Source organism: Neofelis nebulosa, chromosome 13 (genome assembly GCF_028018385.1).
Source record: "Neofelis nebulosa isolate mNeoNeb1 chromosome 13, mNeoNeb1.pri, whole genome shotgun sequence".
NCBI classification, from domain to species: Eukaryota; Metazoa; Chordata; class Mammalia; order Carnivora; family Felidae; genus Neofelis; species Neofelis nebulosa.
Window position 1 is genome coordinate 26,478,012 of NC_080794.1, and position 25,549 is coordinate 26,503,560.

Sequence of the window (25,549 nt, forward strand, 5' to 3'; positions counted from 1 at the left end):
ACCGACTGAGCCACCCAGGTACCCCTTATTTTTTTAATGTTTATTTATTTTTGAGGGAGAGAGAGAGAGAGAGAGAGAGAGAGAGAGAGAGACACAGAATGTGAGCAGGGGAGGAGCAAAGAGAGGGAGACAGAATCAGAAGCAGGCTCCAGGCCCCGAGCTGTCAGCACAGAGCCTGATGTGGGGCTCGAACCCATGGACCACGAGATCATGAACTGAGCTGAAGGTGGACGCTCAACCAACTGAGCCACAAGGCGCCCCTCCATGATTTTGCTGACCATGTTAAGGGCTATCCTGGGATCCCAAGGATAGATGCTGTTGTACCACTCGTGTACCTATTACCATGCTGGGAATTGTAAGGAGGATGGATCTGGGGGGACACAACAGGATTCCAAGACTCACTTTCATACCTTTGTTGTTATAGATAAAGATGCGCCATGATCCAAAAGGAATGCAGCTACGTCCTCATGCCCCTCGCGGGCCGAAAGGTGGAGTGGGGTATACCCAGAAGTTGTGGCTGCATTTGGAGATGCTCCTTGCTGCAACAGCTGTTGTACTATATCTGCCTTCCCCAATCGGGCAGAAATGTGGAGTGGGGTCTGGTCATCCTAAATGACAAGGTTGAAATACAAGGCTGATTAGCTGAGAACACAATGGTGACGTTGTGAAACATTCAGCAAACTTTGCTTGGTATCAGAGGCTACCGTAGATTCTTTGCTTCATTGCTAAAAAAATCCCATTTATCTTTTTCTTTAACATTTAGTAAGGGGGAGATGGTGGATCTAAACACCTTAAATACCCTTTGAGTAACCTATTAGTATGAAAAGTGTGAAAGGCAGTTCTATCTATAAATTATCCTCACTACCACCTGCCATATTTTATTAAAATTTTATCCCCTAATGATTCCTTTTTTGGGGAGGTAAGGGAATTTATCCTACTAAAACTGGGAAAGGTATTATACCTCACCAGTTATTGTGCCCTCATATGGAATGAATTATTTTTTTTTTAATTTTTTTTTAACGTTTATTTATTTTTGGGACAGAGAGAGACAGAGCATGAACGGGGGAGGGGCAGAGAGAGAGGGAGACACAGAATCAGAAGCAGGCTCCAGGCTCTGAGCCATTAGCCCAGAGCCCGACGCGGGGCTCGAACTCACGGGCCGTGAGATTGTGACCTGAGCTGAAGTCGGACGCTCAACCGACTGAGCCACCCAGGCGCCCCTGGAATGAATTATTTTATTGGCGCCACCTTGTCATAGTCCAAAGCATAGAGGCCGGGTATAGGGTTGTCCAGGTATAACTGCACAACTTGGCTAGTAAAGACTCCTAGCCAAGAAGGCTGAAAGGCAGCCAACCCTCTGCTTGTCAAGGTGTACATCCTGGCATGAGCTGTATCTGCCTAGGAAAGGCCCCTTATTACAATTCACTCCCAGGCATGAGGCACTATATCTTGCACCTTGAGGATCTTATCCCCAAATGGGAGAGGCATCTTTCCTAGTTTGCCCAAAGATGCCTTGTGGTGGTCATCCAAAGAGAAATCCTCTATTCGAGTATGAAAAAATTCAGGTAAGTACTTTAAATAGGGAAGCTAGAGAGAAGAGGTTGGAGCACAGGAGACTGCTCTGAAAAGCTAAGGAGGATGAGAGTCAAGGTCAAAGCAAGAGGGTCTATGTAAGAAGTATAAGAGGAATTGGTGGAGCCATAGGAAGAAGAATACTGAAAACAGAAAAAAGATAATTGTCACAGAAAAATTTCCTGTAATTCTGCTACTGCCACGAGCACCACTAAACATGGGCTGAGCACCTACATGTCCCAAGCTCTGTTCTAAGTACTCCACCTACATGAATTCATTAATCATCACGACAATCTTACCACTTGTAACTGTTAGTATTTCCATTTTCTATATGAAGAAACTAGAAAAATAAATGTGCCACAGAGATAGATATTCATTAACTCGCTCAAACACTATATAGCTAGTAAATGGAGGACCAAGGTTCAAACCCAGGCATTCTGGCTGAGAAAGAAAGGTTCTTAATCACAATACATACTGCCTCCTTAATGAAACAATAACTATAAATTCTATGCTCAATTTCAGCTGTGAGTGAAACCTTTTCCTAGATACAATGCTTGATATGTCACTAACAACACTCAGAAAATGTGAGGTTTCTTGTAATCCATGGTAGAGTACAGCTTTTCTTATTTATTCTACTTTACTGATTAAGCAGACTGAACCACTATCTCTAGATCAGGGGTATGAAAACTACAATCCAGGGGCCAAATCCAGTTGCCACCTGTGTTTGTAAACCAAGTTTTATTGGAACATGGACACGTCCATTTGCTTATGTAGGATTGCCTATCACTGCTTCTGTTCCAGAACGTCAGAGTCGAGCAGCTATGACAGAGATGGTGCATCTGTTAAAGCCTACAATATATACTAACAGGCTCTTTACAGAAAAAGTTTGCTGACCTCTGTCTCCAGATCCTCTGTAAAATCCACCAACTGGCACCACAGTACATTGGACACCCAAAGCTTGTGTCTGCTGCTGTTATAACCTTTAGGCTCATCTGCAGATCTTATGCTTACAATGATTTAGTTGTGTTTGTTCCCACACTACTATTTTGTACTAGTTACATTGCTACTTTGTGCTATATTTGCACTAATTAGTTTAATTAAACAATCGCACAATATGTTAGCAGGTAAAATATGAATCTGAAAGGGAAAAATTAATTTTCCCCTAAGAAGGCTAGTTTAAAAGCTTTGGAAAGCTTTGACAGAAGTTGATAAAAAACAACTGTGGTCAAATTAGATATGGGTGAGACAACTAAATATTTTGGGGGGATGTTATAAAAGTCTAGACATATTTTGTATACAAATTGCTTCACATATGTCTCAGTTTTCTCACTACTTAACCTGAAACTAGAAACTGCAGACCATTTATATACTGAAGGTTAAATTAAATGATTAAGGCATTTACATATTTATTTACAATCCCTGACCTGAACTGCCATTTTGATAACCAGACCAACTACCTATCTCAATAGTGAAAGAAAAGTGGGTTTCTTCTGGGAGCTAAACCAGGAAAACGAAGCATTCAGTCTCAACCCAGACATTCTTCTATGCAAAGGCAAATCCCTAAAGCCACTCCAATTTGAGTCTGAGGGTTTATAACATCTCAAGTTGTGAAGAAAAGGTAAAACCTTCCTTTTTCCTTTTATGGCTGTGACAGGTGACATATAAGTCAACCAAAAGAGTTCAATTATGCTTCCAAATTATGCCTGTTCTAGAAGCTTTGCACATGAGCCCTTCTCTATGGAGTGTGAAGAATTCTGGATCAAGTCTAGGTTTGATTCCAAAATCTGTTAGAGGCTAGCAATGTGCCAAGGATGCAAAGTTCTTGTTCTATTTAATTTTGTAAAATAATTGAATGGACAAATGTGTAGGGAAGGATTTTTTTTTTTACAATATCACTTGGATAGATACTTTTGTCATGACTCTATAAGAGTATCCCTGAAAGAGAGCATGCAGGTGTTTAAAGGTTTTAATAAAATCAAGGGTAATTTTTATCCTCAAGAGCAAAGGCCTTCCTGTGTCACACATACCTTGGCTTTAGCTTCTACCTGAGCGCCGTCTTGCACCAGATACCTCACGACTTCAGCTTGGCCAGATCGAGCTGCCATGTGCAGCGCTGTTTCTCCTCTCTGGGGAACATGAGCCAAAGGTAATTAATGGAAGCTCTGAAGAAGGGTGGCATATTTTACTTGCATAATGCTTATGATGTAGGGTGTTTTTCTTTTTTAAGTAAAAAATAGTCCCAAGCACTTCCTTATTGAAAATGAGGAAAGATTGGAAATGAAATACACAAGAATTTCACAGCAACCTGACTCCTGATGGAAGGGATTGGAGTAACCCTTGGGGAGCCTGGTCTCCAGCAGTGTCAGAAGTGCTGCTCAGTGTGGCCTCCTCCCAGCTTGAAAGGTGAATACTCCCAGGAGCCAAGCAAGAGGGGAGATGAGTGAGTGGGGCAGGAGGGGAGCGCTCAACTAGACAGCCCGACGCCTTGCCCAAGGGAGGCTGCTGCTCCTTGGCATCTGCAGACCACTTCAGTAGTTGTGCCAGATGCCAGCCACATCATGCCACACCTTCCTATTTTTCAAAAGCTGGCAGTTTGGCTGTTTGTATATACTTCTTAAACCTTGACCACAAAATCAGAATTGCAAACAGAACAAAACAGAAATCCTATGTTGCCAGGGCAATATAGACACACCTGAGGGCCAGACTTTGCTGTTGGCTGTTGGTTTGCATTCTGTGATTTAGCTCAGCAGACCAGTATTCTGGTCTTTGGACATTATCCCATGGGGCCATTTTCTTGGCCACTGGACTCCTCCACCCTGACCACTTCCCTCATTGTCACCAGAGAGAGTTTAATTCAGATTATCTATTCATTTATTTCATTAAAAATGTAAACAATATAGAAAACATGGATAGACAAAAAGAAACAAAAGGTCATAAAGAGCAAATATATTCTCCCACACAAGTGATATCCACCTAAAAATTCCTTTTATAAATTGAGCATTGCTTTACAGGACATCCACCTCCATGGAAGGATACACAAGGACATATTTCGCATGTAACTTGTTACTATGCTTACTAGAAAGGCATTGGAGATATAGTTTACCAGATCATCCAGGGTTCTCTTTATGAAGGGAAACATTCTCTCTCTCTCTCTGGCGTTAGGAACAGGAAAGATGATGTTTCTGCTCAGAAGCTGGTCTGTTCCTATCTTGTGGATGTGTTCATTTGGGCTGTTAGAAGACAGAGCCTTCCTGAAGGCCCACCCTCAGGGTGAGTGTGCAGGACCTTATGGCTTGCCCTTTCTGTGCCAGAAAGTGGTTTATTTGATTTTTACTGCTTTGGTGCTCATGAGTCCAAGTAGTGTTGTTATGCTTATGGTCTGGTATGCTAATATTATTATGAAGACAAACTTAAAATCCTATAAAACAATGTCAAATGCCACATGTAGATCTAGAGTGATAAGTCACTTAGAGAGTGATATTTACTCTGAAATGAGCAATGATTAATATGGGACAACAATACCATCTGATAATCTATGAACATGGGTTTGTTATAACCATGGGTTTGCTATAACATGGTCAAGCTCACTAAAGAGAAGAATTACTTTGGATTTACTTGAAATTACAATAATGATCATTTGAAGTGCCTCCTCAACATGAAACACTTCTTTAAATGCTTCTATTGTAAATTCTTCCCCTCCACAAAAGCTATTTTTTAAAGCATAACATCTGGTAGTAACATATCTGCAAATTTAATGCACACAACCTGTAAGTCCTAACAATTTGTGGCCAGCTGGTGATTGAATGGATCTTGCCTTTGAAGTAAAGGAAACCACAGGTATTCTCAAATTTTGTCCTTCTAAGTAGTCACATTATATAGTAATGAATTTAATTACAATAAAAAATAAGTAAATAAGAGCAATTTTTACCAGTTTCTTAAATACTCATAATTGGACATTCTTTGTTAAAAGGATACTTACCACATTGGTCGTGTTTGGTGAGGCTCCATGATGCATTAGTTGTGATACGATATTTACATGTCCCATGAAGGCAGCAACATGGATTGGGGTAAGGCCCGACTAGGAAGAAAAGAGGGAAATAGTGGTTTGTCAGCTTATCATAAAAAGGTTTTGTCTGCCTGCCTCCCTGTCTGCCCTCCATGCACCCACCCATTCATTCATCCATCCCACACTCATCTTAACATAACCACTCAAGTGATCAGATCAGAAGACGTCAGGACATTGCCCACTATGTCAGATTCTATAAGATAAATGTATTAATACATAATAATCATTTCCTTAAAGCAGGTTCAGTGATTATGAAGGACCTATGTCATATCTGCTAAAGAATGATTTCAAGCATTCTATAAAGAGCTATGAAAAAAAAATTAGAAATGACCTGAAGTTTTTCCCCCTTTGCTACCAAACCTTTCTTATCCATATAACTATGTGTGTGTGTGGGGGGGGGGGGGTAGGTGCATGTATGATTACATACATACTATTAAAAATCTGACTTTCTGGGGCGCCTGGGTGGCTCAGTCAGTTAAGCGTCCGACTTTGGCTCAGGTCATGATCTCACGGTCCGTGAGTTCGAGCCCCGTGTCGGGCTCTGTGCTGACAGCTCAGAGCCTGGAGCCTATTTCCGATTCTGTGTCTCCCTCTCTCTTTGACCCTCCCCTGTTCATGCTCTGTCTCTCTCTGTCTCACAAATAAATAAACATTAAAAAAAAAATTAAAAAAAAAAAGCTGACTTTCATTTCAGATCCTATTTTGGCCTTTAAAAATGATTCCGATGAACTTAGAGTCAACTGATTCCATTGTACACAAAAGAGCATGGTACTTAACACAAGGCCAACCCTCTAATAAATGAGCAGATCACATTGTCTTAATCACTTAATTTTAACTTTATGAATATTACAAATTAAGGTGATATAATTAAAGCAAATAATACAATGATTACTAGACAAGACTTTAAATTTTGTTTGTCCCAAATCCTACACACACACACCCTTATGCTTCTTATATGAAATGATGCCATTTTGAATTTTTTAGAATTTAATTCCACGTACAGCATGAACACCATAACTTGGTAAAAATGCTTAATATGGTTAGAAATAGCTAATGTATTTTAAAAAGAGAATGAGAAGGAGATCCAGTCTCAACAGGAATTTGAGAAATGTCAAAAAAATATGTGAAAGAAATTCTGTCTAATAAAAGTGAAGTAAAAGGCAGAAGAGAAAACTTCTGGTTGGCCAGGCTTCAAATAATGGGGACTGAGGAAAATGAGAACTGTGTTAAAAATTTGACACCTTTTTCCATCAGTAGGGGGAGTCCTTAGAACATGTACAAGGCATGTTCTCATCTTGGTCTGCCTTGCCTTTTAAAGCTCTGAGGAGTACAGGGCTGGCAGAGGATCCTTTCCAGTTGCTGACATCTCTGGATATTTAATCAAACACCAGTCAAAAATATTTTATTTCGGAGCCCATTCTGATCTTTAAAAATGGTTGCCATATACTGAGAATAAGCTTTTAAAATAACAGGTCCCTACCATAAAGACATGGGAGTGACAAAAGAGCAAATCAGTATTAATATTTTCAACCATTTAATAACGTTAAATTTGTAAGTGTTACAAATCAAGGCAAATATTTGAAGATAAGAAACTAGGCTAGATCTCAAATTTTATATCTGCTTCAAATGCTACAGTCTTTATTGATGCATTCAGCAGACCTTTACTGAATGGCCTATACATGTTGCAGGCATCTATAGACCCATCAGACTCAGGCCTGCCTTGATGGAGCCTGCACTTTCTGGGGAGGGGGAGTGGCTAGGTCATAAGTGAAGCATCCAGATAAGTGCTTTAACAGAAACAGGCGCAGGGAGAGGTGCTTCGAGGAGGACCTCCTAGACGAGGCCAAGGGCTTCCTAGTGAGTGGCCCCAGATTCGTCCTGAAGAGTGTACAGGATTAGCCAAGATAGCAAACTGGGGGTGACACATGGAGGGTACAGAGATAGGAGGGGAATGAAAGGGTATCCAGTCCCAGAAAATGCTGTGGCTGGAATCTATGGAGAGCAGAGTGCTGGGGGCGGGATAGGCTGGGGAGTCTGGAGTGGTAGATGCCAGGCGTGCTTAGCACTGATCCTGGTGGAACGTTTCTCTGAGTTCTGTGTCAGTTTTACAAGAGAAACCTAGAGTTGTCCTTTACTAACTTCAGCAACTCTGTGTTTTCTTAATTCTGAGTTTTTAGAGAGAGTAATGCTCAGTTTACAAACACTGAGGGGTGGTGTTATATAAGGTTTCTCAACCTTGGCACATCTGACGTTTTGAGCCAGATAATCTTTGTTGTAGAAGGCTGGCCTGAACGTTGTGAAATATTTAGTAGCATCTGGCCTCTAGCCACTAGACACCAGGAGCACCATCCACTTGTCAGAACTAAAAATACCTCCAGACATTTTCACATGCCTCCTGGGGGACAAAATCGCCCCCATCTGAGAAGCACCGCATTACAGAATTCCAAGTAAATTATGCTTTCAGTGGTGGCGCCACTCACCCCTGAGCACAAAGCGTGTGTTCTGAATGATGTGTTTATACTTATTCCCCCTCATACCTGTCTGCTTCCCTCTGACCTTGCAGCACCTTGGGTGAAGGCTTCAGAAAGTAGTGGCAACCATATACACAGCAAAACTAGCTGTTGAGAATGGCTCTGGGACTCCAGCTGTGAAGACCATCCCCTCATGACCCAAGGAACCCTAGAAATCCCACTCCCCTCACCTCGGTTACGGCTTGGATGGATGCACCGTGTTTCAGAAGGAGTTCCATGACTTTAATCCGATTCTTCTTGCAGGCAATATGAAGAGGGGTAAAGCCATTCTGAAAGGGACAAAGACAGAAGTACATTACTGCCTTCCATTGAAACCCAGTTCCACTGCGTGTGGTAAATGTGTTGCAAAATGAAGTTCTGTAAAGATTTGGAAGTGAGCAGAAACAATGAGGGGTTAACAGAATGCAGATTCTGTTCTGGAAGTGTGGGTAGTCTAGCTGCTCCTAGAAATCTGAAGTACCTTGCTGATCATGAACAGGAAGTGAATTTTTGTCATGGTCTCAGTAGCTAAGGCAAAACAGTCATGCATTTTTTAAGATTATTTTATTTTGGAATTTTCTCTTCTAAATAATGTGTCCCTCCCTTCTCCATCCCATTTCAAACACAGACTAAAAACAGCTGGGCCCAAACATTTGTCCTTACAGCCAAAACTTTGCCAATACTATTCAGACTTCAACTATAAGACCAGTTCTAGAATGTTTTCATCCCAGGGGCATCTGGGTGGCTCAGTCGGTTAAGCATCTGACTTCGGCTCAGGTCATGATCTCACAGCTCATGAGTTCGAACCCCTCGTCAGGCTCTGTGCTGACAGCTCAGAGCCTGGAGCCTGCTTCAGACTTTGTTTCTCCTTCTCTCTCTGCCCCTCCCCCACTCATGCTCTATCTCCCTCTGTCTCTCAAAAATAAATGTTAGAAAAATTTAAAAAAAAAAGATTATTTAGAATGTTTTCATCCCTTCCATTTTTAAATTTCAAGTAGGTACTTAGTCCAAGGAAACAGGAAGTGAAACAACCCAACATTATTCGGATCATTTGGTTTAATATTTAATCTAATAAAGGAATCTGCTTTTTAACATATTACCTACCAATTTGTACTGCCTGATAATTGAGACCATGGAGCATTTTTCAGCCACCATAGAGAAGTATAAAATATCAGGGTCCACTATAAAAGCTTAGGTCAAAGTCACTATAGGTGCTTCCATACCCACTGTGAGACCATTTACCTGGCCAGAGTCCATTCCAGGATGACTGGCTACAATCTCTACATGTTGTGAAATCTTTAGAGTCAGAGGAAAATGAGAGTGAATGTCCACACCCTGTTTTACGGCTTTTTTTTTTCTTGTATGGAAAAATGAGTCATGATTAATAATTTCTTTTCCTCCCTTCTCAGAATGCAAAGATATGTTTGATATACCGAGCAGGTCAACAGCTCTTGAAATGCTGTTGTGGTAAAAGTTTCTCGAGTGACAAAGACGGTGGAGCTGCCTGGGGTCAAGAGTTCTTTTCAGTCCTCATCTTTCCTGCCCACTGGTCCTGAGCCCACAGAGGACCAGAGGTGCCATGGATTCATTCAGACAGGGAGATAGCACCAGTTGGAACGGAGCAGTGACCCTTTCCAGATCAGTTGATCAGATGATAGCCTTTACCTCAAAACTGCTAGTAAACTCACATGTTTCCCCTAATATTTGGTGACTGATTTTTTCCTAAACATGGGTACTTATTCTGAACTAAACTTAAACAGCTTACCAAATTAGGTTTATTTATTTTTCCAAAGACAACACACACCATCTTGTTATGAAAATAAAACTATAGCACAGCTAAGCGTTAAAATAACGGATCACCTTAGGAGTTAAGACTACAAATCAGACCCAAATTTTCATTTTTATCACTAGGAAAAGGAGATGACAGGCAATGTGTTAATTTACATGGTAAACATAACACAAAATTTCAGCTCACAAATTCCTAGACCTCTGATGCTGAAGATAAAGTTTTTTGACCATTTTACTTTATGTTTAGATCTCAGGAAAAAATTTTAATTCACATAATTATAACTTTACCTTCACTAAGATTGGTTTGACCAGCTCAGTCTTTTTTTTATACTTACATGGTCTTTGGGTCTTGTTTATTGTAAAAGATTCACCAGTGTGGCTATAAAGAGAATGATTTAGCCCTATCAGCCTTGTTCATGTCAGAAATAGGTTGTTTCTTTAAAAGATATTTGAAAAAGTTGATAGGAAGTACATTTTATTTAACTAGACCGTCCGTTTTTATCTCGTCAAAGTAATCCCTTCACATGCAGAGGTAGCACAACTGTCAGCCAGACAACACAGGCTGGGCCTGTTGACTGAGCTACTCACCAGGGCTTTGGCATTGGGGTTAGCTTTCTTGTCCAAGAGAACCTTGGCGACCTTGTAATGGCCACAGTGGGCAGCCACATGCAGGGCAGTCAGGTAGTCATTGGTGACGTCATCTACGGGCACGTTATGCTGGAGGAGAAGCTGGACACAGTTTAAGTGATCCCCTTGTGTGGCCATGTGCAATGGAGACAGTCCATTCTGAAACACATAAGAAAATCAGTTGTTTTACCTTTTAAACACAAATGTGCCAAACACGAAATACAATACAACCATGAAAAGATGAAAACTCTGTTTCTCACACAGAAATACTTTCACCTTTTTTTTTTAAGATTTATTTTTATTTTTATTTTTATTTTTAAGCAATCTCCACACCAGCATGGGGCTCAAACTCACAACCCCAGATCAAGAGTGGCTCTACCAACAGAGCCAGCCAGGTGCCCCTACCTTCCCCTTTATGCTTTTTTGTTTTAAGTTTTTATTTAAATTCCAATTAGTTAAAATATGGAGTAATATTACTTTCAGGTGTTATAATTTTCTTAATTAAAGAAAAAAATTTTTTTTTAATTTTCAGTAAACTCTACACCATACATGGGACTCGAATTCACAATCCCAAGATCAAGAGTTGTATGCTCTACCAACTGAGCCAGCCAGGTGCCCTCTTTTTAAAAGGTTTTAATGATTGGTTTGAACTGCAGGTACTTATAAAACAAGTCCTCCCACTTCTTTTATCAGTTGAAAACACAATTTCCAAGAAAATTTCTTTTCTGATTTAAAAATAGTGCGAATTGCCCTAAGGCCCATTATTAATCATATTCCCAGTGACGTGGAGTTCTCTTTTTTCTTAAGATTTTATTTTTAAGCAATCTTTACACCCAACGTGGGGTTCAAACCTACAACCCTGAGATCAAGAGTTCTCTGCCCCCTGCCCCCCAGAATTCTTAATATTTAAGAGTGAAAAGGACTTTAAAAAAAACAAAATGAATACCCATGGTATTCATTACACTGGGTTTTATTTTGCCTTTATAAGTTACTAACCCTTGATATTGATACTATATTGATTTGATTAACAAAAAAGTTCTGACTAAACACATTTTATCTCACATCAGTGTAGAAAGGAAATATTCCCTCTGCCATCAGTCTGGTGCCCCCATGTGTCTATGATGAGGAAAGGCAAAGCATTGACCAACTCATTAGCTAATGCTGGCCTCAGTTTAAATCAGTTGGGTTCAATGACAGTTAATCATGTGTGGTGGGAGTAAGTCAAAAATTCTTTAAAGAGTTGAGAGAAGAAATGAATAGGCTCAAAGGTAAATAAATAAAACCTTAAAAAAAAAAGGTTAGAGTGACATTTAGCATTCAGTATGTGTTTCCCAGTGAAGGCAAAAACAAGGTATTAAGAGATGAGTCTTTTCAAGAATGCTACCTTTAAATGTGGAGGCAAAGTGGAGGAAACATGGAAATTTCTAGAGAATCCAATTATTGAGAGAGGCTCTATTAATCACTATGATATAGTTTAACATATCTGGCCAAGGGGGTAGGATATGACCACAAATTCAGTTTCCAAAAATTTGTTTTCAAGTTATTTCCCTTATCTATAAATGATATAAAATGGGATATCAAGATAGGAAGAAAAGGTGCCAGCCTCCCTCTAGTTACTCTCATGGTATCATTCACTCACTGTCAAGTATTTCAACTATTTGTGTTCCTTGAAAGAAAAAGGTTCATGAGTTACAATTTTCCCATACTGCCCCACAGAGAGCCATGTATATATAGAAAGAGGTCAATAAATATTTGTGTGAATTTGAAGACTTCACACAGGGTCAATCAGAATATTTCTACCTAAGAAATTCCACTCCAGGGGCACCTGGGTGGCTCAGTCGTTAAGCATCTGTCTTCGGCTCAGGTCATGATCTCATGGTTTTTGAGTTCAAGCTCCGCATCGGGCTCTGTGCTGACAGCTCAGAGCCTGGAGCCTGCTTCTGATCCTGTGTCTCCCTGTCTTTCTGCGGCTCCCCCTCTCACACACTCTCTCTTTCTCTCAAAAATAAATAAACATTAAAAAAATTCTCTCCAACATCTTGAATCAAAGTAGACACTAATGTGCAACAAAGGATGGGGACACTGGGGATAGTAGCACCCACCAGCATATGCACACATGCGCTCCTGTGCTTCCTGCCAAGACATTCCTTTGCTTTATGTTTTGATACAGTCATATGTTTTGATACATTACTTCATGGTGAAGTAAACAAACAAACAAAATCTTAGGAAACAAATGACTTAGTGGCCAGTAGAAATGGGAGGCAGTGTCAACAAAAGAAGGACTGATACACAAAATAACAATATATGAGTAGTAACATGTCATTGGAGAAGGACAAGAAAGTAAAGATCATGAACCCTAGGGAGAGGGGTCTTACTGCATACTGTACCCTCATAAAGCTGAAAGTATAGATCCAATGTGATGGGTTTTCTTAGCTCAGAAAGATGGAAGCCTTGAGGAATTAGACAAACGTTTTAAAGTCAGAAATCCATTCATTCACCTAATGTTCATTCAGAAAAGGTTTACTGGAAGTCCACTATGTGCCAGGGGCTGATTTAGGTGCTTGGGGTACTGCACTGAATGAGGCAAAGTCCTGGCTTTCATTTTACTGAGGAGAGAGACAGCCATCAAGAAAGTAAAGTAACAAGAAGGCCTCCCTGAGAAGAAAACATGTGAGTTGAAAAATGTGTGGAGACTGCAGAGATCTGGGACAAGCTGAGGGAACTCAATCTGCACGCACAGGAAATGAGGACAAACTTGGTGTATTCCAGGAAGCAAAAGGAGGAGCAGAATGAGAGATAAGGCACAGAGGTGGTCAGATTCTGGTAAGGAATTTATTAGTGCAGGGGGACACTTTAGAATGAAATCGTGGATATGACCTATGTTTATCCATCCTTTTCCAAACTCCAAAGTAATTTAAAACATAAATTCCACAAGAGCACATGCATGTGTGTGCACATGCACACCCACATACCCTCCCATACACACACAGGAAAGGAAATAAAAACAGATGTGTGATGTCTATAAATTTTAGAATATGAAAAAAGGGCTTAGTGTGTTAACTCAGCCAGGAGAAGACAGAAGGCTGAATGCTACGTGTCTGTGGTGGGCTATAATCAGTGATGTACTGGTAAGTGTTTAACAACAGCTCTTTGAAAAAGAGAAACCCCAATATGTGGCATTTGCCAATTCCCATGATGTAAAGAACCCTCCTATGACCAATTTAAAGCCATCAGCATCATGTCAGTGAATACAGAATTGGGAAAAGATGAACACAATAGGCTTGATGATCTGGCTCCAACATAATGATTTAATTTTCAAATGCCCCAAAGGCAAGGGATATGGAAACACAGCACACCTTGGAAGATATAGATGAGGCGCAGAGTTAGAAGCAGGATTGGTTCACCTGTGTATGGTGCTGTCAGGTTTCCAGGCCCTTCTGACTCAGCAAAGCCAGATGACTGCCCCATGCCCCTTATAAGAAATGAAGAGTTGAGTCTCTGGAGAAATTGAAGCAGAGAGATTCTGGATACAGGAGCCCAGGCAGAGCAGAGGGGTGTGGTGAGGCTCTGGACTGAGACCAGGTGCTCACAGAAAAAGGAAGGACAGTATGGGTGTCAAGAGTATGGTCTCTTGAGTTAGATGTCCTGGTTCAAATCCTTGTTCTGCCACGAGCTATCCTGAGAAAGTCTTCTCTTTGGGTCTCAGTTTAGTGCCTCATTGTGAGGATTAAATGGGTTGAGATATATCTAGTGCTTAGAACCTGCTATGTGGGAACCACTATGTAAATATTTGTTATTATTATGATTAAAGTATGCATGGAGGATTAGGAGAATGTAGTCCCCTTTCCTTTTTCTTACTCTGAATGTGTTGAGAATCCTCCAAAAGATTGGAGGATCCATCTCTCAAAAAAATTGAACTTCCCAGAAAAAAGGGCAACTGATTGTGACATCAGGGGACCCTTCCAGCCCATCACCACCTGGAGTCCTGACTACACTCGCACAGAGCTTCCACTCAAACGTTAGTGCCTGACACTTATGGTCAGGGACAAACATTTGTGAGGAAACCCCCAACATGAAATAGAGGACCAAAGCCAACAAAGTGAAGAGAAAATATGAGGAATTGGGGGCAGAAGAGAGGCAGAAAAAAATTAAAAGAAATTTATCTTGAGTGTTCTCAGAAAGGTAATAGAATATGTTGCATCCATAAAACAAGAACTGGAAAACTTTAAGAAAAGAAGAAAAAAATCAAGGAAATCTCTTGTAAAGAAAGAATAGATAATGAGATGAACAAAAGGAAGAAAAGATGAGACAGCAATTTTATATTTATGCCTTATTGCTTTGATAAAGTGAAAATTAATTAAAAAAAATTTTTTTAATCTTTATTTTTGAGAGAGAGACAGAGCGTGAGTAGGGGATGAGCAGAGAGAGAGAGAGGGAGACACAGAATTCGAAGCAGGCTCCAGGCTCTGAGCTGTCAGCACAGAGCCTGACACAGGGCCCGAACCCATGAACTGTGAGATCATGACCTGAGCCGAAGTTGGACGTTGAACCAACTGAGCTACCCAGGCACCCCGAAAATTAATTTTTAAGAGAACAAAGGGAATCAGTTGGAAAGTTTTTAGGCAGGAGGTTGACATGATTTAGTTGACAGTTTATCTGGCCACTCTGATTGCACAATAGGAGCAGGATTGGAAAGGAGCGAGGCAGGAAATGTGGGACCAGTAAGGAAGCTATTACAGTTAACGATGAGGTGGCTCTGAAGACAGCAGTAGAGGTGGAAAAGATAGATACAGACTAGGTGAAAGGAAAAAGAACAAACAGAATGGCTTAGATGAGAAGCACTCAAAAGGCCATGGTATCATTGCATACAATGAAACATTGTGGCTGTTTAACTCTGTTGGGTAATATACCTCCCATGGCTCACTAATCTAAACCCTGCATTTCAAATGAGTGAAGGAATTATTCAGACCACCTTAACCATGTTCCATCTTCACTAGGGTTGTTGAGGAAACACCAGAGTGCACACAGAAGCAATATGTGTTTTTGCTGTTTTGATGATATTTAGAAATTAAGGCCCTTTAAAAAGTTTAATACAGCTTCCAAAACTCACTGATTTGATTAATAAAAATAGTAGGGACTCAAGTAGTTCATATGTACCAAAATTTATTTACAAATATTCTTGTTTTTCAAATAGCACCAAAAGGTTTTACCATAAAGATCCAGAAGACATTTTGCAAAACACTATTTGTTGGGCAGTCACGATGCATTCCTTTTGGATATGTCAACTTCCCCAAAGTCCCAAGCAAGATGCAATCTTTCCAAAGTTTCTAGCCTTTATCAGTTAAATGCTATCCTCTTCAATAATCTGTAAACTCTCAAGAAATAAACTAAGGGGTTGGAGAAAGAGAGCCAGCACCCAGATTTTAGAGACTATAGATCTTGTATTTTCTTTCCCCAATAAGCAGTCACTGTTGAACTATGAAAATATTGGATAAAGTCAAGCAGTCAGTGTTCTTGAAACAAAGCAAAAACAAAAGCAACACACACACACACACACACACACACACACACACACACACACACACACACAAATGACTTTGTGGTACAGTGCATTCTAGCAGAAGTCTTCTTAAACCCAAACTTATTTTGAGGTTCTCCAAAGATTTGGTAAACTAGCCTACCTTAATTGCTAAATGGGAATGATGTCATTTTTCTACATGATTCAAAAGGCTACATTAAAGAAGCAGTAAAAGGATGTAAAGCTACGTATAGTCAGTGTCCAAGAACTTGGGAAGAAATTACCTTGGTTTTTGAAAGAATGGGGGCAGCTCGATCAAGCAGCATTTCTACCACCTGCTCATGGCCACTCCGTGCTCCACAATGCAGGGGCGTCAGACCATCCTGTTAAACAGAGGAAACATCTTGAGTTAGATTCAGTGGGAAAGTCTGTAAATGCAGTGTATTTCTTCAGGATCCAGTACAGCATCCACATGCTGTGGACCTGTGACCTTCAAACATTTATTCACATATCTCAGTTTCATATTTTTAACTAGGAACTAAATTTTTCATAAGTTTAAGTAGTTGTAAAGTATGTAATTTCTCACATATTAGAATACTCACAGTTAAAAACAGAATTGTTCCACTACTCTTCTTATATCCAATGGAACAGAAACACCATACGTAATTTGATAGCCACCGTTAAAAAATATAAAAACAACCTTTTAAAATAGGAATTTGTAATAGGAATTTGACATTGGTCCTCTTCCCTCTTGCATTTCTATTTCCATTTAATTTCTTCCACATGGTTTTATCTTAATATAATATAATTTTGTGCTTGAGTATTTTTAATAAGTTACCATATCATATCTCTTTGCTGTGAAAATATGTAAGTTAAATTTTGAAAAGGTTAAAGATTTCCTGAGAATATAAGTCTTTCAAGCACTAAAGTAAATCTCCTAATTGGAGTTATTAAAATTATTCAAACACAATTGGTCAAAATTGCAAAAACATAATATAAACTTTATGATTATTAAATAAAAGCAACAATTAATTAAAATCTCCCTCTTAATGAGATGTATGTTTTCAAAAACTAGTTCATGTGTCTGCTAATGAATATTAGATATTGCTGGAATGAGACAGAGTCAGCATCAACACTGTCTTGTTTTTTTTAAAGTCAAATGCAGTCTTTTTAAATTTTTTATATATTTAAAAAATTCTAGCATAGTTGTCATACAGTGTTATATTAGTTTCAGGTGTACAATATAGTGATTTGACAATTCTATACATTACTCAGTGTTCATCATGATAAATGTACTAGTAATCCCCATTATATTTCATCCACAATCCTCCCCTCCGGTGACTGTCAGTTTGTTCTCCATAGTTAAGAGTCTATTTTCTGGTTGGCTTATCTCTTTCTTTCTTTTTTCCTTTGTTTCATTTCTTAAATTCCACATATCAGTGAAATCATTTGGTATTTGTCTTTCTCTGACTGACTTATTTCACTTAGCATTGTACCCTCTAGATTCTTCCATGTTGTTGCAAATGGCAAGACTTCATTTTTTATGGCTGCCTAATATTCCAGCGTGTGTGTGTGTGTATACACACATATTACATCTTCTTTATCTATTCATCTATCGATGGACACTTGGGCTGTTTCCATAACCTGGCTATTGTAAATAATGCTGCTACAAACATAGGGGTGCATATATTTTTCCAATTAGTGTTTTCATATTCTTTGGGTAAATACTCAGTAGTGGAATGACTAGATGATATGGTAGTTCCATTTTTAATTTTTGAGGAACCTCCCTACTGTTTTTGACAGTGGCTGCACCAGTTTGCATTCTCACCAACAGTGAACGAGGGTTTATTTTTCTCCATATCTTCACCAATACTGTTTCTTGTGTTTTTGATTCTAGCCATTATGACAGGTATGAAGTGATATCTCACAATGTTTTTGATTTGCATTTCCCAGATGATTAGTGATGTTGAGCATCTTTTCATGTGTCTGTTGGCTATCTGGATGTCTCCTTTGGAAAAATGTCTGTTCATGTCTTTTGCCCATTTTTAATCAGATTATTTGTTTTTTGGGTTGAGGTATAAGTTCTTTATATATTTTGTATACTAACCTTTTATCAGATATGCCATTTGCAAATATCTTCTCCCATCCTGTCAGCTGTCTTTTAGTTTTCTTGTTTCCTTTTCTGTGCAGAAGGTTGTTATTTTGATGTAGTCCCAACAGTTTATTTTTGCTTTTGTTTCCCTTGCCTCAGGAGATGTATCTAGGAAAATGTTGCTATGGCCGATGTCAGAGAAATTATTGCCTGGGCTCCTTTCCAGGATTTTTATGGCTTCAGGTCCCACATTTAGGTCCTTAATTTTTTAGCTTATTTTTGTGGTCCAGGTTCATTCCTTTGCTGTCCAGTTTTTCCAACAGGTTAAGAAAGTGGTCTAGGTTCACTCCTTTGCTGTCCAGTTTTTCCAACACCATTTGTTGAAGAGACTTTTTCCCATTGCATATTCTTGCCTCCTTTATTGAAGATTAATTGACCATATAATCATGGATTTATTTCTGGGCTCTCTGCTCTGTTCCATTGATCTATGTATCTGTTTTGGTGCCAGAACCATACTGTTTTGATTACTACAACTTTGAAGGATATCTTGAAATCTGAGATTGTTTTTTTCATTTTCAAGATTGCTTTGGCTATTTGAGGTCTTTTGTGGTTCCATACAAATGTTAGGACTGACTCTTCTAATTCTGTGAAAAATGTTGTTGGCATTTTGATAGGGATTGCATTAAATCTGTAGATTGCTTTGGGTAGTATGGGCAGTTTAACAATATTTGTTCTTTCAATCTAAGAGCACGGAACATCTTTCCATTTGTTTGTGTTGTCTTCAATTTCTTTCATTGGTATTTTATAATTTTCAGAGTATAGATCTTTCTCTGTCTTGGTTAAGTTTATTGCTTAGGTAATTTTATTATTTTTGGTACAAACACTATCCCATTTTTTTTTTTGAGAGATCGCATGAGTGGGGGAGAGGGGCAGAGGGAGAGAGAGAGAATCCCAAGAAGGCAGCATGCTCAGTGCAGAGCCCAATGCAGAGCTTGGTCCCATGACCGTGGGACCCCTGGACCTGAGCCAAAAGCAAGAGTCAGATGCTTGATCTAGTGAGCTACCCAATTTTTGTTTTTATAAATGTTAGTGCTGAGACATCTTGTCTGCACAAATAAGAAGATGGATTTTTGTTAAAGCAGTGTCAACTAATAATTTTTTAAACTCTGGAATTGCATGCCAAAATCACCTAATAATATTTTACCAAAGATTTGTTTCAATGATGCATCCTAAGGCAACTCCACTAGCTCCTTCATTTCTGTTGGCAGCAGCAGGATTTCCAATCATCCAACGAGCAGACAAATTTGTTGTTCAATCATTAGAGTCATACAGTTGTTAACATGACACGGATATTCTAAATTCTTCCCCTTGCTCTGTTCTGTCCCCTCTTCTCTCCAAGTTTTGCACCCTGGGGCCAGGTGTGTGAGAGTGACTTAGGTCTTCCTTTTGTGCTAGGAGACAAGGACTATTTTACTACAGGCTAGGTGGGAAAGGAGAATTAGGAGTTAAGGAGTGGAAAATAATTCACTTAAAGCTATCTAAGTGGCCCCAAACTCTATGGAGAAGTGCTCCCCAGCTTGAGGATTCCTGTGGTTGACAAAGCCTACCCTAAGGACAGTCACATTTTAAGATACATTAAAATGTTATCAGTGTATTCAAATCACGTCCCAGATTGTGTGAGCAGATCTTGAAAATAACCCTAATTATCCTAATGTATAATCAGTAAGGTACAATCCTATTTCTAACCTATTAGCCACATCTCAGAATTAAAATCCCTTAAAAATGAAATTTGAATCACAAGCTCACTTGATCATGCTGTGAGCATATTTAAATATTCTGCCTCTTATGCTGATTTGAAACATTTGCTCTCATAAACCAAAGTAAAGCAGTGTAGATTTTCAAGTGGGAAATAGCATTTTTCTAATAAAACAGAATAAAATAAAATCTGAAAACATTAAAAAAAACACCATGAAGTCCAAGTGTCTTCCCAATAATATAAAACCTATAAATATCTGTAGAAGAACTAATAATCACACCCACCTTCTGCCACACACACAAAAACACACCACACAGGTCCTGTCATAACGTGATTGTCTTTTACGAACTGAAAGGTCAAATTTGTTTATTTTCTCATAAATAGACTCTAAGATGTAAGAGGTGACAGAATGTGTGCAGACATGTTCAAACCATGCTCACACAGAAAAAAAAAGTATTTACGTTAGCCCAACTCATTTATCCATGAAAATTATCTTACCCAAAGCAAATTGCTACATACTGAATGCAAAGTGGCCAAGAGCAAAATCTACCTCAATCCTTTGAAACATACTGTCTTTTACAGATTTACATTTTTGCTGATTTCAATTTTCAATAAAAGCTTTAATTATGGAAAATTTCAAACCTATTTCGGACTAAAGCAGACTGAATAGTATAATGAGTCTCTCTAGGTGTCTGGTGCTCAGCCTCAGCTGTCATCTCCTGATCAATCTTGATTCATCCGTATCCTGACCTTTTCTCCTTTCTTATATTATTTTGAAACAAATCCAAGATATTATATCATTTTTATCCTCACGATTACCCCTATACGAAAGGTATAATATTCATTTGATAAATGAAGACTCTTTACTTCTCCAAGCCTGCACAGGCTGAATGCAGATCTTGGCCAGACTGTGCAGGACAGTCAAGGCATGACTTAGGAGAAGTTACTAAGACAAAGCCCCTCTTTTCAAACTTTCAGCCATCCTGAGCCTTCTTTTATCTACATTCTGCAGCTGCTGCCTCTGATCTCTGGTGTTTATTTATTGAACACTCATAGACTTTAGAGACTCAGCTAGGGAAGGTGATTTTTTCATCAGTGCAAGAGCTGTGAAGTGCTACTGTTACCGCCATTGTTCTTCTCATCACCTGGTTTCAATGATAAAGTCAGGGGGCTCCCCAGGGTAAGATCTTCAGTTCCTAGCTAACTGCAAAGAGCTACCTGAAGCATAGCTCTCTTGACTGCAGTTTCACTTGCAGTATTTTTAACCTTGATTGCAAGTTGGGCTGACTCCTTTGGATCTGCTGCACATTTGCTCTGAAACTTTTCAAAAGTGCATGACTTCAAACAGCCAGAATTCCGGCAGGAGAGACGGCTCATCAGGAAGCTGTACAAGATGTCACGACTGCCTGGCTGTACAGGCAGTGCCAGCCTGGCTGCTGGGACATTCACAGGTCAGTGGAAAACTAGTGCCTAGAGTTAATGTAAGGTCTTTAATTAGTGTCACATCTTTTATAGTCACAAAGAAGATAGGACCAGCTGACCCACAGCCAGACTGGAAAGTGTCTGCCATGTACTGATTCACACTTAGTTCAGTTTAAAAAAAAAAAGAGGAAAATTAGCCAGGACAGACTTTACTTAATACCTGCATTTGGACAAAAAATAATATGTAAATTTCAAACTGGTTTCTTTTGCTTTGAAATGGGTGAGGCTTATCATTCACTTTCCTGAAGCACTGTTCTGATTATGAAACGCTACGTGGCCTTCAATAACCACTCAGTCCTCAGCCAAGCCTCAGCTTCTCAGATCAGCATCGGTGGTCTTCCACCAGCAGTCTCTGCTACACTGGGCCTTCCCCGATGCCCCTCCCTTCTCCCCCAGCTCACAAGCCATTCGCAGCTCTTCGTGTTCTGGTCTCTCTGCTCTGCCCACACAGGGTACCAGGAAGGAGTTCCCTTTCCATTTTCTCCAAGATCCAAATTTGTACTGTTTTAAAGTCCTACGTTTCTTAGAAGACTTTTCCATAACTAGACATAACCACTGTACTTTCAGGACATCTGCCTTGTTTTATCTGCACTTCTCTTGGGGAAGCTTCTCTAACTTTTCACCGGGTATCTTAGTCATTTGTGAGCAGGCGTCATCATTTCAGCTAGGCTGATTCTGAGGACAAGGTCACTAGCTTAAGGGATATTTGAATCTCACAGAGAAGATAACTCAGCACTGTATCCATGAAAGTTGCAAATGAGTAAATGAAGGAATGGAGTGAGCAAATGAGTGGGTTTGGGGGCTAGTCCTTTAAAAATGTTTTCTAGTTAGTTGGTTAAAAATTCTTTTTGTTAAGAGCAGACTCATTTTATCCTTCAGAAGTGCTCTAATGTCTTTCTTTCCAGAAAAATAAAATTCCCCATAAATAAGTGATTTGAAGAATATGACTAGTCTTTTTAGCTCTCAGAATAAGAAAAAATATTAGGGGATTTATTCTAAATAAGATATTTTCCTTTTATTTGAATGCCAGGAGCTGAAAAAAGAGAACTATTGTGAGTACTGTGGTTTGGAACACAGCAGTGAACTGGTCTACTCCTCTCCCTAAAACTAGAGCAATGCTTTTTCCAATACAAAAATGAGGATTCTAACCTGCTCCCAAACCCTAGAAATTTACAGCTGATATACAGGGTCACTTAGACTGGGTCCAGTACCAAAAAGCATTTCTTCAGCTGCATACAACAGTGTCAACTTCCAGTTGGAAAATGCTTGACAAAGGCAATTGCCGGGGCTCAGGGGAGGCTGCCTCAAGAATGGCAGCATATGCACTTGGACGGGAGAGAAGGAGAGAGGGATGCTGAGTTGCCATAGTAACAGTATGGGAAGGAAATGAAATTGCACAGGGTTGGTAGTTTTTTTCCAATTCCCCTGATTTTTAAAGCACTGACATAATGAACAAGTATTCCCTTGGGCAGAATTCTGAAGCAAAGCCAACTGGCTAGTCCAGATCTCATATTTCATTTCAATGACAGTAATCTTATTACTGAGGTGGGAAACTGTACTTTACTGGCTGGACAAAATGCTCTCTTGTGTTAGCCTAAGAGCAAAACCTAGCACACTCGAAGGTCAAAAAGGCTTGCTTTCAGGTCCTATTCAGCTGAAAAGCATGGAACAGGACATTAAGGCATCAGACCTAAGAATATGGAACCCAGAATATGTTCTTAACATGTTGAATTTGCTCACAGCCAATACTGAAATGAGACAAATTCATGACTTGGGAAATAATTTCAAAAACAGACATTTATTTTATTTGTATTCTGTAGCAAAAAAACCCTCTAAGCAAAAAATCTCACTCTAGAGATGGAAAAGGAAACCAAACAGAGAGAATCCAATGGATATATAATCTTTTCCTATATCATGGATGTGAAACAGGATGTGATACTTAATTCAAAACTGAAAACAATGAAAGAAAAAGCCAGTAGTGCTCAGGAGAGAAGAGTTATAATACAGCCAAAGATAAATAAGGGGGCCCCACCTGCAGCCTAATAGTACTGTTAGTCTCATATCTGTGTTTTTTACCAAAAATTCTGACTGTATCCTCATTTTGTGCACGCGAGGCAGTTGTAGATTTGGCATAGGAGGGTGTGAGATAACATTTTTTGAAACCCCTCTGTGGTTACAGGAGCTTTATATTTGTGATCTTATTGAATCTTTACAACTCATGAGAAAGGCATTACAAGTTCCATTTATAGATGAGAAAGCTGCTCCAGAAGAGGAATGTACCTGCTCAAGGTCACATGCAAGCAAATGCTGGAATCAGAATTTATACTTAGGCTTGCCTCCATCTGAGGGATTGGATTGCTTCTAGAAAGCAATCTCCTTTTAAGATCTAGAGTTCATTTCTGCCATTCACGTATAGGAGAGAGAAATATCTCTTTCTACTTCCCTTTCTTGCTACCCCGGTCATACATTCTATGTGTTTAAAACTAAAGTAAGGCAAAATCCTTGTATTGTTCTCTCTGCTTAAAAAACCATGGCTTTCTCTCTGACCCTGGAACACACCCTTATGCTATTTGTTGTGTATTTGTCCACTGTTCTTTGTGGGTTTTTTGTCCCTCCTTTTTGTCTTCTTTTGGGTTGAGCATTATTTAGTTTTCTAATCACCAAATCATCACATATTATCACTGGCTATCTCCTCCTTTGGCTTTTTTTTTCGGGGGTGGGGGGGGGGAAGCACAAGTAGGGGAGAGGGGCAGAGAGAGAGAGAGAGGGAGAGAATATCCCAAGCAGGTTCCCCACTCAGTGCAGTCTGACATGGGCTTGATCCCACGACCCTGGGATCACAACTCAAGCTGAAATCAAGAGTCAGATGCTCAACTGATTGAGCCACCCAGGCACCCCCTCCTTCTTTGGCTTTTTAACTAAATCTCCTTTTTCTTTTGTTTTCCTTTTAGTGGTTGCCTTAAACATTATAATATGTATCATTAATTTACCAGTCTAAATAATATTATATTATTAATCATATATCACAGAGTAATATTACATAATACATATTATATTATTTTATATATCATAGAGTAATATTACATATGATGTATTATATATATTATATAACTTCATGTGTAATATGAAATTCTATAATATAATTCCATTTACACTGTTAGTTTTACCTTTTGTGCTATAAATATCATATATTTAACTTTTACATGTATTACAAGCCTCATAATAAATTGATATTTTTATTAATCAAACTTTAAAGAATTTCTAAAAAAAAAAGTGTTCTTTATAGCAATCTGCTTCTAATTTTTCTCTCCTTTATTTAGATCCACATTTCCATATGGTATTATTTCCCTTCAGAATACTAAAGAACTTCCTTTAGTATTTCTTTTAGTGTGGGTTTGATGGTAACACTTCATCTCAATTTTTGCTTATCTGAAACTATATTTTGCTTTTATTATGAATTTATGTTCACTGGATATAAGTTCTCGATTCACAGAAAGTTTTCAGTTAGCATCTTAAAGAATGTTCCATTGCTTCTGGCCTCCAGTGTTTCTGGTAAGAAGTTAGATCACAGTCTCATCATTGTTTTTCTATTTATAATGCATCTTCTCCTTTGGCTGTGTAAATATTTTTTTTTCTATCTTTGCCATTTATCAGCTTCACCACTATGTGCCTCTGTGTGGTTTTCTTTGTATTTACCCTCTTTGGGGTGTTCTAAGTCTCCTGGGTCTAGGGTTTGTGGTTTGTGATTGAATTTGAAAATAAATATATACATCTTTTCTGTTCCATTCTCTTTCTCCTCTGCTTCTTGGACCACACTGTGTTTAGTCAGCTTGCTAGTATTCCACAGGTTGCTGACATGGTGTCAAATTGATTTTTAATCTTTTTGTTTTCTGTTCTTCAGTTTGGATGATTTTTATAACTTGTCTTCAAGTTCACCAATTCTTTCTTCCTTTGTATTCAATCTGTTCTTTATCCCATCCAGTGAATGTTTTTTTTAAAATTTCAGATATTGTGTTTTTTAGTTCTAAGATTTCTATTTTTTTAAGATTTCCTATTTCTCCTGAAAAATTTTGCCTTACTCCCTATATCTGTCTTTTCATTCAGATATTTAACATATTAATTATAGTTATTTTAAAGT

The 25,549-nt window shown here is 39.0% G+C and overlaps 1 protein-coding gene across 29 annotated transcripts in view; it reads right to left on the reverse strand.

Annotated features, from left to right (window-relative positions):
• The window catches only part of ANK3 (ankyrin 3), a 342,851-nt gene that overhangs the window by 158,923 nt on the left and 158,379 nt on the right, over nucleotides 1-25,549 (reverse strand). For all 29 annotated transcript variants that reach the window (XM_058696391.1, XM_058696392.1, XM_058696389.1 and 26 more), the window contains 6 exons: nucleotides 16,366-16,464; nucleotides 10,525-10,722; nucleotides 8,340-8,438; nucleotides 5,552-5,650; nucleotides 3,600-3,698; nucleotides 411-608 (listed from right to left, as the gene is read on the reverse strand). In XM_058696391.1, the coding sequence (XP_058552374.1) occupies nucleotides 411-608; nucleotides 3,600-3,698; nucleotides 5,552-5,650; nucleotides 8,340-8,438; nucleotides 10,525-10,722; nucleotides 16,366-16,464 (792 nt within the window). The remainder of the gene's footprint in view (nucleotides 1-410; nucleotides 609-3,599; nucleotides 3,699-5,551; nucleotides 5,651-8,339; nucleotides 8,439-10,524; nucleotides 10,723-16,365; nucleotides 16,465-25,549) is intronic.